This window comes from Convolutriloba macropyga, chromosome 1, assembly GCF_964194025.1.
Source record: "Convolutriloba macropyga chromosome 1, txConMacr16.3, whole genome shotgun sequence".
NCBI lineage: Eukaryota > Metazoa > Xenacoelomorpha > Acoela > Convolutidae > Convolutriloba > Convolutriloba macropyga.
Window position 1 is genome coordinate 38,795,076 of NC_134468.1, and position 12,563 is coordinate 38,807,638.

General features: G+C 37.3%; 1 protein-coding gene across 1 annotated transcript in view; it reads right to left on the reverse strand.

Moving 5' to 3' along the window:
* The window catches only part of LOC142338648 (uncharacterized), an 83,613-nt gene that overhangs the window by 11,950 nt on the left and 59,100 nt on the right, over positions 1–12,563 (reverse strand). Inside the window, exon 13 of the mRNA XM_075388496.1 lies at positions 11,406–11,522. Coding sequence (XP_075244611.1) covers positions 11,406–11,522 — 117 coding nt within the window. The remainder of the gene's footprint in view (positions 1–11,405; positions 11,523–12,563) is intronic.

Sequence of the window (12,563 nt, forward strand, 5' to 3'; positions counted from 1 at the left end):
AGAGAGAGAGAGAGAGAGAGAAAGAGAGAGATTGAAACAAAAGACAGAAACAAAAGACAACGAGGGGTTAAACCGATAGAAAAAAGAGCAAAAACAACAAATAGAGATGAATGAGCAAAAATCAGGAAGAAATGGATCAAAAAGAAAACACAGGCGGAAAGAATATATAGGACCAAAAAAGAATGGCACAAAATATTAAAAACCGGAAAAAAGAGAAAGGTTGAGAATTCTCTCTTGGTTACCCTCATTTTTATGTATACGAGGGAAACTCAAACTTTCAATTTTCTTTTTCCCGTCAAACTTTATTCTCTGCCTTTATTGTTTTCCGTATATTTTTTCTTGCTCTTTTTCAACAATATTTTCCCTATTCGTATCTTTTTTTATACATTCCACATATCATAAAGGAGGTGAAGAAAGATAACACGAACAGAGAAAAAAAATAAAAGCTAGAGCAGAAAGACAAAATATTAAAAAGACAAAATTCATAGAAAATGAGACATTGAAAAAAAGCGTCAGAAAAAAGAGAATGCCAGAGATAAAAAAACAAAAACATATAACTCTATAGTCGGGCAAATTGCTCTCAAACGACCGGCGAGAAATTGACTTCAGGAGTAGCCAGGTGGAAATTAGAGATGCTAGCAATAGTGGGTATGAGCGGAGAAAAAAAGCGTCAGAAGAAAGAATGGAAGAGATGGACGACAAAAAAATCCAATGAACAAGCAAGAACTCAAAAAACAAACACATCTAAAACAAGGCAAATTGCTCTCAAGCGGTGAGCGATTGGCTTCAGGAGTAGCCAGCCGGAAAATAGAGATGCTAGCAATAGAGGGTTGGAGTGGAGTGGGCGGTGTGTTCAAGAGGTGGCCGGCCATGGGATGGCTAATTGGAGAACTGGACGATATGGGGGTTTAATTGTCCGTTTGGAGGAATTTGGCCGGCGGTATCGGGGGATGAATTAAAGGCGTCGATTTTTCTAAGACTAACAACCGCAATTCACACCCTGAAATTGTGTCCTTATAAGCAGTTTTGGTGAAACGCATAATTAGAGCCCAAAAGGCGCAAGTCTCTAAGACAGCTGCTAGGCAACTTCTTCGGCCACTTCCGGGCTTAACCTTTTCAACCCCTGTTCAGGTAAAAAGACAAAAAAAGGCCAGACGAAAAACCAGTCAGGCAACGAAAAGATAACAGGACGAAAACTTTATTTTGTTTTCATGTCACTGACCTCTTAAAATTGGTCGATGTCTTCCCTTAACCATGCTCCTTAATGAAGTAAATAAACATGCGCTTCCAGAGCCTCCTTAGGCGGGCTTTAGTTGGATCTATTATGCCCCCCATTCAACAATTATGCGTTGTGATATAGCATAGTACTATGTAAAAAGTAGAACAAGCACCTGCACATTAAACTATACACATTAAGCTGGGTGCAGGTCCCCGACACATTAGAAACCAAAAGATTGTCTTTTATAGAGCGCATCCGTTAAACAAAGACAATTTAAAATTATCATTGCAAAAATCATGTAATTGAGAATTGATTGTTTGGCCCAAACGGTTCAGCAAACTGTAGTTAGGAAATTTTCCAAATAAGAATATAGTACCAAAAAATTATAAAAGAAACCTATTGGTCTAAAAAAAATCAAACATTTCATTCAATACCAAAAGAAAATTGCTTTTGAAACAGCCCAAAAAACATTTTAAAGAACTTATGGGACAAAACATAGATCAAACTCTAAAAATCGCCCTTCACACCATAAGTATGCGTCTCCGAAACAATTTCCGTTGGTTGCATATATAATGGCCTCTGAGCACTTCCTGCTGATCCAATTTTTGATGAAAAAAGGTCAAATGGCTCACACGAAAATTCGTGTAAAAAACAGGATTAAAAATATCACTACAAAAAAGGAGAACAATGAAACACCGGCTTTTGAAATACTATTAACCTTCTAACTTTTGATCTTTTTTTGAGGATTACCTTTAATCCCTTTTTTAGGAATAAAATCACACAAAAAGACTGGGACTTGAGTTTTTTAAATCAAACTGGCCTCTTAAAATGTGTCGATGTCTTCCCTTAAACATGCTGCTCAATAACGTTTTTTTAAAAAAACAATTGCTTTCAAACTGATGCACATCTGAGATGGTAACCTTGTGAGCAAATAACGCCAGCTGGAGATTGAAAAAGCCAAGAAACAATCTAGTACCTTAATCTGAGACGTCAAACCAGTTCTTCTGTGCTGACGGATTGAAAACAGTTTTAAGTGCGAACGATTGAAGTCCTACAGACAGAGAGCGACAGAGAAAAGAGAGAGAAAGGAGCAATCAGGGAAAAACAAAGATAAAAAATAATCACAAAGATTGAAAGAATGACAGACCATTGAAAAACAAAAAAATGAAACAAAAGACAAAGAGGGGATAAACCTATAGAAAAAAGAGCAGAAACAACAAATTGAGATGAATGAGCGAAAATCAGGAAGAAATGGATCAAATAGAAAACACAGGCGGAAAGAAAAATATATAGTACCCAAAAAATTTGGCACAAAAAATTGAAAACCGGAAAAAGAGAAAGAGGTTGAGAAGTCTCTCTCGGTTACCCTCATTTTTATGTATGTGAGGGAATCTCAAACTTTTATTTCTCTTCTTTCCATTCAAATTTAGTTTGACTTTATTCTTTTTTCGTATATTACTTGATCTTTGTTTACCCAAAATTTTCCTTATTCGTATCATTTTTATATACACATCATAAATGAGGGGAAGAAATGGAACAAGAACAGAGAAAAAACAAAGAATGAAAGCTGGAGCAGAAAGACAAACGTTTTTAAAATCATGTAGAAAGACATTGAAAAAAGCGTCAGAAGAAATGGAATGCAAGAGATGGAAGAGAGAAAAATAAAAAAACAAACACGAAAAACAACAATATAACCAACTAAAGTCGGGCAAATCACTCGAATTACCGACGAGCGAGTGCCTTCAGAAATTAGGGATCCTAGCAAAAGGGGGTATGAGTGGAGTGGGGATGTGTTCAAGCAATGGCCGGCCGGGGGTGGCATATTGGAGAGCTGGACGATTGGGGGGTTCAAATTGTCAGTTTGGAGGAATTTGGACGGCGGTATCGGGGGATGAATTAGAAGCGTCGATTTTCTTTAAGACTAACAACCGCAATTCACACCCTGAAATTGTGTCCTCAAAAGCAGTTTTGGTGAAACGCATAATTAGAGCCCAAACGGCGCAAGTCTCTAACACAGCTGCTCAAGAACTTCTTCGGCCACTTCCGGTCTTAACCTTTTAATCCCTTTTCAAGGTAAAAAACGATTAAAAAAGGCCAGATGAAACACCAGTCAAGCAAAACATCGCACGAAAAGACAACAGGACTAAGGTTTTCCGTTTTCAAGTCACTAACTTCTTAAAAGTGTTCGATGTCTTAATGATGTCCATGCTGCTTAATGAGGTTTTCAAAGATGCGCTTCCAGGGCCTTCTTAGGCAGGCACAAGTTGGATCTATTATGTCCCCCATGCAACATTTATGCGTTGTTATATAGCATAGTACTAGGTAAAAAGTAGAATAAGCGCCTGCACATTAAAATAAGCACATTAAACTGGGTTCAAGTCCCGACACATTAGAGACCAAAAGTCTTTTATAGAGCTCATCCGTTAAACAAACAAAATTTAAAAGTATCATTGCGAAAGTCATGTAATTGAGAATTGATTGTTTGGCCCAAACGGTTCAGCAAACTGTAGTTAGGAATTTTTTTTAATACGAGTATAGTACCAAAGAAGTAAAAAAGAAGCCCATTGGTTTGAAAAAACCAAACATTTCATTCAATACCAAAGAAAAAATGCTTTTGAATAAGCCAATAAAACATATTAAAGAACTTATGGGACAAAACATTGATCAAATTCTAAAAAGCGCCCTTCACACCATGAGTATGCGTCTCCGAAACCATTTTCGTTGGTTGGATACATAATGCCCTCTTAGCGCTTCCTGTTTATCCAATTTTTGATGACGAAAAGTCAAATGGCTCAAACGAAAATTCGTTTTGAAAAACAAGATTAATAAAATCACTTTAAAATTTGTTTGAGAGCAATGAAACACCGGCTTTTGACATACTATTAACCATCTAACTTTTGATCCCTTTTTTGAGGATCACCCTTTAATCCGTTTTTTGAGGAATAAAATCACACAAAAAGACGGAGACTTGAGTTTTTTTTTAAATCTCATTGGCCTCTTAAAATGTGTCGATGTCTTCGCTTAAACATGCTGCTCAATAAGGTTTTTTTAAAAACAATTGCTTTCAAATTGATGCACATCTGAGATGGTAACCTTGTGAGCAAATAACGCCAGCTAGAGATTCAAAAAGCAAAAAAATCTAGTACCTCAATCTGAGACCTTCAAACCCGTTCTTGTACTAACGGATTGAAATACTACAGCACGATTGAAATAATAGAGACAGAGAGCAACAGAGAGAGAGAGAGAGAGAGAGAGAGAGAGAAATGAGTGATACGAAAAACAGAGAAAAAGAAAAATATAGAGGACCATAAAAAGAATGCCGCAAAAAAACGTAAAAACCGGAAAAAAGATTGATATTTCTTTCTTCGTTTCCCTCATTTTTCTGTATATGAGGGAATCTCAAATTTTCAATTTTCTTTTTCCATTCAAACTTTAATTTCTGCCTTTATGTTTTCCGTATGTTACTTGCTCTTTGTTAACCCAAAATCTTCCCTATTCGCATCTTTTTTATACAAATATGAAGGAGGGGAAGAAAGAGAACAAGAACAGAGAAAAAAACAAGGAGTGAAAGCTGGAGCAGAAAGACAAAAACTTTGAAAAATAATCATACGCAATAAGATATTGAAAAAAACGTCAGAAGAAAAAGAATGCAAGAGATGGATTAGAGAAAAAAGAAACAAAATCAAAAAACAAAAACAAACAACTAAAGTCGGGTAAATCGCTCTCAAACGACCGGCGAGCGATTGCCTTCAGAAATTAGGGATCCTAGCAAAAGGGGGTATGAGTGGAGTGGGGATGTGTTCAAGCAATGGCCGGCTGGGGGTGGCACATTGGAGAGCTGGACGATTGAGGGGTTGAAATAGTCAGTTTGGAGGAATTTCGACGGCGGTATCGGGGGATGAATCAGAAGGGTCGATTTTGTTAAGACTAAGAACCGCAATCTACACCGTGAAATTGTGTACTCAAAAGCAGTTTTGGAGAAACGCATAATTAGAGCCCAAAAGGCGCAAGTCTCTAAAAAGCTGCACAGCAACTTCTCCGGCCGCTTCCGATCTTAACCTTTTAATCCTTTTTCAAGGTAAAAAACGATTTAAAAAAGGCCAGACGAGACACAAGTCAAGCAAAACATCGCACGAAAAGACAACAGGACTAAGGTTTTTCTGTTTCCAAGTCACTAACTTCTTAAAAGTGGTCGATGTCTTAATGATGTCCATGCTGCTTAATGAGGTTTTCAAAGATGCGCTTCCAGGGCCTTCTTAGGCAGGCACAAGTTGGATCTATTATGTCCCCCATGCAACAATTATGCGTTGTTATAGCGCATATAACTAGGCAAAAAAATAACAAGCACCTGGGGCATCAAAAACACGCACATTAACCTGGTTGCAGAGCATGATCCAAAAATCCCCGTTTTTAGAGCTCAACCGTTTATTAAATAAAAATTAAAAATATCGCAAAAATAAGTAATCGAGAACTGAGCGTTCGGCCTGAACGGTTCTGCAATCTGCAATCAGGAAAGTTTTCCAATTAAGAGTCTAGTACCAAAGAAGCAGACAAGAAAACTATTGGTCTTAAAAAATCAAGTAATTCTTTCAATACCAAAAAATATTGCTTTTTCGAAAAAGCCGACAAAACATTACAGAACTTATAGGACAAAACATAGATGAAACTCTAAAAACCGCCCTTCACACCATGAGTATGAGTCTCCCAAACAGTTTCTGTTAGTTGCATACTTAATGACCTCTGGGCGTTTCCTGCTCATCCAGTTTTCAATGGCGAAAAGTCAAATGGGTCACAGGTAAAATCGGCCAGGCGAAAAATCGTATTAGAAAAACAGGACTTTGTATAATTACTACAAACTGTTTGAGAGCAATAAAACACCGGCTTTCGATATATTATTAAACTTCAAAGCTCTCGAGGGTTTTTGGAGTGACCTCTGGAGTAGATTTTAAGAGAGGGTATATTTTGTTACAAGACACCCCCTCAAAAGGTGTGTTTACACCTTTTATGGAAGACACGAATGGTTTTAATTGATACAAGCAAGCGCGCAATAACATTAAGGTAAACAGTTCAGACAAGCAGAACGATGTTGGTTTACATTTAAGCAGAACAAAAAATGCTTTTAAATTGATGCACATCTAAGATGTTAATCATGTGAGCAAATAACACCAACTAGAGATTCAGAAGGCAAAAAACATTCTAGCACCTCAATCTGAGACCTTCAAACCCGTTCTTTTGCGCTAATGGATTGAAAAAAGTTCGGAACGATAGTGAAAATACGAAAAGAAAAAGTAGCCACAAAGAAAGATGGAAAAGATGACCGACCATTGAAACACAGCAAAAAAATTGAAACAAAAGACAAAGATGTGTTAAACCGATAAAAAAAGAGCAAAAAATTGAAATGAGTGAGCAAAAATCAGGAAGAAATGGATCAAATAGAAAACACAGGGGGAAAAATATATAGGAACATAAAACCGGAAAACATAGAAAGAGGTTGAGAATTCTCTCTTTGTTCCACTCATTTTTCTGTATATGAGGCATCTCAAACTTTCAATTTTCTTTTTCCATTCAAACTTTAATTTCTGCCTTTATTTTTTCCGTATGTTACTTGCTCTTTGTTAACCCAAAATCTTCCCTATTCGCATCTTTTTTATACAAATATGAAGGAGGGGAAGAAAGAGAACAAGAACAGAGAAAGAAACAAGGAGTGAAAGCTGGAGCAGAAAGACAAAAACTTTGAAAAATAATCATACGCAATAAGATATTGAAAAAAACGTCAGAAGAAAAAGAATGCAAGAGATGGATTAGAGAAAAAAGAAACAAAATCAAAAAACAAAAACAAACAACTAAAGTCGGGTAAATCGCTCTCAAACGACCGGCGAGCGATTGCCTTCAGAAATTAGGGATCCTAGCAAAAGGGGGTATGAGTGGAGTGGGGATGTGTTCAAGCAATGGCCGGCTGGGGGTGGCACATTGGAGAGCTGGACGATTGAGGGGTTGAAATAGTCAGTTTGGAGGAATTTCGACGGCGGTATCGGGGGATGAATCAGAAGGGTCGATTTTGTTAAGACTAAGAACCGCAATCTACACCGTGAAATTGTGTACTCAAAAGCAGTTTTGGAGAAACGCATAATTAGAGCCCAAAAGGCGCAAGTCTCTAAAAAGCTGCACAGCAACTTCTCCGGCCGCTTCCGATCTTAACCTTTTAATCCTTTTTCAAGGTAAAAAACGATTTAAAAAAGGCCAGACGAAACACAAGTCAAGCAAAACATCGCAGGAAAAGACAACAGGACTAAGGTTTTTCTGTTTCCAAGTCACTAACTTCTTAAAAGTGGTCGATGTCTTAATGATGTCCATGCTGCTTAATGAGGTTTTCAAAGATGCGCTTCCAGGGCCTTCTTAGGCAGGCACAAGTTGGATCTATTATGTCCCCCATGCAACAATTATGCGTTGTTATAGCGCATATAACTAGGCAAAAAAATAACAAGCACCTGGGGCATCAAAAACACGCACATTAACCTGGTTGCAGAGCATGATCCAAAAATCCCCGTTTTTAGAGCTCAACCGTTTATTAAATAAAAATTAAAAATATCGCAAAAATAAGTAATCGAGAACTGAGCGTTCGGCCCGAACGGTTCTGCAATCTGCAATCAGGAAAGTTTTCCAATTAAGAGTCTAGTACCAAAGAAGCAGACAAGAAAACTATTGGTCTTAAAAAATCAAGTAATTCTTTCAATACCAAAAAATATTGCTTTTTCGAAAAAGCCGACAAAACATTACAGAACTTATAGGACAAAACATAGATGAAACTCTAAAAACCGCCCTTCACACCATGAGTATGAGTCTCCCAAACAGTTTCTGTTAGTTGCATACTTAATGACCTCTGGGCGTTTCCTGCTCATCCAGTTTTCAATGGCGAAAAGTCAAATGGGTCACAGGTAAAATCGGCCAGGCGAAAAATCGTATTAGAAAAACAGGACTTTGTATAATTACTACAAACTGTTTGAGAGCAATAAAACACCGGCTTTCGATATATTATTAAACTTCAAAGCTCTCGAGGGTTTTTGGAGTGACCTCTGGAGTAGATTTTAAGAGAGGGTATATTTTGTTACAAGACACCCCCTCAAAAGGTGTGTTTACACCTTTTATGGAAGACACGAATGGTTTTAATTGATACAAGCAAGCGCGCAATAACATTAAGGTAAACAGTTCAGACAAGCAGAACGATGTTGGTTTACATTTAAGCAGAACAAAAAATGCTTTTAAATTGATGCACATCTAAGATGTTAATCATGTGAGCAAATAACACCAACTAGAGATTCAGAAGGCAAAAAACATTCTAGCACCTCAATCTGAGACCTTCAAACCCGTTCTTTTGCGCTAATGGATTGAAAAAAGTTCGGAACGATAGTGAAAATACGAAAAGAAAAAGTAACCACAAAGAAAGAGATGGAAAAGATGACCGACCATTGAAACACAGCAAAAAAATTGAAACAAAAGACAAAGATGTGTTAAACCGATAAAAAAAGAGCAAAAAATTGAAATGAGTGAGCAAAAATCAGGAAGAAATGGATCAAATAGAAAACACAGGGGGAAAAATATATAGGAACATAAAACCGGAAAACATAGAAAGAGGTTGAGAATTCTCTCTTTGTTCCACTCATTTTTATGTGTATGAGGGAATCTCAAACTTTCAATTTTCTTTTTCCAGCCAAAATTTAATCTCTGCCTTTATTATCTGTATATTTTTTCTTGTTTTTTTACCCATTGTTTTCCCTATTCGTATCTTTTTTTAAAACATTCAACAAATAATGAAGAAGGGGAAGAAAGAGAACATGAAAAGAGAGACAAAAACTAAAAAGACAAAAATCATAGGTAATGAAACATTGGAGAAAAAGCGTCCGAAGAAAGAGAATGGAAGATGGACGAGACTAAAATAACCAATAAACAAACAAAAACTCAAAATACAAACAAACAACTAGAGCCGCGAAAATTGCTCTCAAGCGGCGAGCGATTGTCTTCAGGAGTAGCCAGCCGGAAATTAGAGATGCTAGCAACATGGGTTATGAGTGGAGTGGGGGGGGGGGGTGTGTTCAAGCAATGGCCGAGCGGGGGGGGGGGTTGGAGAGCCGGACAAAATGGGGGTCCAAACCGTTAGTTTGGAGGAGTTTTTACAGGGTGTCGGGGGACGAATTAGAAGGGTTGATGAATTAGAAGACTAAGAACCGCAATTCAAACCATGAAATTGTCTACTGAAAAGCAGTTCTCAAAAATCATGTAACAATTATGCTTTGTCATAGAGCATATTACTATGCAAAAAATCGAACAGGCACCTGTGGGCATAAAATACGCAAATTACGCTGGGTTTAGGGCCCAATAGAGAAAAGACCAAACATTGTCGTTTTTAGAGCTCACCCGTTTATAATAGAAAATTTAAAATTATCATCGCAAATCAAGTAACCGAGAATTGAGCATTCGGCCCGAACGGTTCTGCAATTTGCAATCAGCAAAGTTTTCCCGATTGCATATATTACTATGTAAAAATTAGAACAAGCGCCTGGGGGCACAAAAAATACGCACATTAAGCTGGTTGCGGGGCCCGATAAAGAAAAGACCAAAGATTGTCGGTATAATACTAATCCTTAATGCCTCGAATGGTTTTGGACTTACTATTAACTCGAGTAATCAAATGTCGAGATTCATTTACAAACCACGCAAAAATCTCATCACAATATCAATTTTTTAATCTTTGCCGAGTGAAAAATCTATACCGAAAAATGAGCGTTAGAAAAGACCAGTCAGGCAAAACGACGCATGAAAAGACTACAAGACGATAATATTTTTTTCTGTTTTCATGTCACTGACCTCTTAGAAGTGGTCGACGTCTTCTCTTAACTATGCTGTTTAATGAGGTTTTTAAACATGCGCTTGCAGAGCCTTCATAGGCAGGTGCAAGTTGGAAATATTATGTCCCCCTGCAACAATTATGCGTTGTTATAGAGCATATTACTTTGCAAAAAATAGAACAAGCGCATGGGGGCATAAAATACGCAAATTACGCTGGGCGCAGGGCCCAATACAGAAAAGACCAAACATTGTCATTTTTAGAGCTCACCCGTTTATTATAGAAAATTTGAAATTATCATCGCAAAAATCAAGTAATCGAAAATTGAGCATTCGGCCCGAACGGTTCTGGAGTTTGCAATCAGGAAAGTTTTCCCGATTGCATATATTTCTATGAAAAACTTAGAAAAAGCGCCTGGAGGCACAAAAAATACGCACATTAAGCTGGTTGCAGGGCCCGATAAAGAAAAGACCAAAGATTGGCGTTTTTAGAGCTCAGCCGTTTATTATCATCGCAAAAATCATGTAATCGAGAATTGAGCATTCAGCCCGAACGGTTCTGCGATCTGCAACCAGAAAAAATTTACAAATAAGAGTCTAGTACCAAAGAAGTAGAAAAGAAAAGTATTGGTCTAAAAAAATCAAATAATTTTTTTAATACCAAAAGAAAATCGCTTTTTTTTTAAAAAGCCGACAAAACATTAAATATTTTATAGGATAAAACATAAAACAAACTCCCCTTCACACCATGAGTATACGTCTCCCAAACAGTTTCTGTTAGTTGCATACTTAATACCTTCTGGGCGCTACCTGTTTATCCATTTCTATGAGGACGAAAAGTCAGATGGGTCAGACGAAAAATCGGTCCAGCGAAAAATGGCATTAAAAAAGACCACAAGACTAACATAATTACTTTGTTTGAGAGCAATTAACTTTTGTTGAGAGCAATTAACTTTGCTTGAGAGCAATTAAACACCAGCTTTCGATATAATATTAATCCTTAATGCCTCCAAGGGTTTTGGAGTAACTAGTAACTCGAGTAATCAAATGTCGAGAGTCATTTACAAACCACGCAAAAATCTCATCACAAAATTAATTTTTTAAACTTTGCCGAATGATAAAATCTATAACGAAAAATGAGCGTCAGAAAAGACGACAAAGCAAAAACAAAAGCAAGAACAACCCAATTAAGTTACCCTCAATTTGCAGCTATCACAATGCTCATTAAACGTAGAAGAACTTGGATTTCATATCAAGTAATGGATATGATACAAACAGAGAACAGTGACGGTTTCTGGTAAACCTGAATTACGCTTCAATGCCAATTTCAACATCATAATCTAACCTGTGTGTTGTTGTTCGGGTCCCAAAACGATCATCCGGATATCAATCGCATCCAACAGATGCTGATATGCGTCGAATTGAGAAGAGTTGAGTTTCTGATTCGTTAACATGTGTCGAGCTAAAACAAAATAAATTTTAAAATATTTCAATCAAGTTTATTATAAAGCGCAATCCCGCAAACAAGTTACTATTCATAGAAGCCATCTCACTTTTCTTGATTCTCTCATTCTGATAGGCACTCATGCGCCGTGGTTTTTGGGAATTTGACAAAACTTGAAAACTAATTTCAGCACATGGATTCGTAAATCATTACATCCATTAATGCTGATGTTGATAGCGTTGATTCAACAGAGGATATCTCAAAATAATGCAAAACGGTAGCAGAAAAGTTTAGAACAACTGCCACAAAACAGTAGATTTGAAATCAAATGGTGGACTTAATATTCTATCCTGAGTTGCGAAAGCTACAATGGAGAAATCGAGCGAAAAACGGAATGATTGAAGTACTGAGTTCGTTAATTCCTACTCAATTGTTTTAAATCGTGATTCGACTACTTTCGTCTCACCTTGGAACTACTTTTTGACAGAAGCAAACTGCCTCCAATAAATTTTTGGAATTGAGCAAATGAAAAATTACCGATCAATAGAGAAACATACCCGGCACATTGCCGGAAAATAGCCACCGTTGATTCCAATAAGCATGATTGCGATTGAAAGAGTATAAGATATTGACAAAAAAAGATATTTGTACAAAAACATTTTTAAGTCTGAATTATTTTGATGGCATTTCGTAGTTGAACACACTTCTGTTTCTCAGAGAGAGGCTACAGGGGCTACTATCAATACCAAACATAGCCGGCAGATTGCCGGAAAATAGCCGCGATAGACGGTTGTGGCGTTACATGAATTGAAACAACTATAGAAATAAAATAGACAGATCGACCACCAGTCCTTTATTAGACCACTAGACTTTTTGGGTTAGCTTCGGACTGTCATTTTTATGAGACACATAAGCTCTATAAGGAGAAAGCCCTAATAGGGCTTTTCAAAATTGCGATCTTTTCCGTTTGTGCCCCTCAGCTTAGTGGGCGCATATTATTTGCACCCCCCAGATGCACGTGAAATATTTGGGGGGGGGCACAAACGGAAACGATCCCAA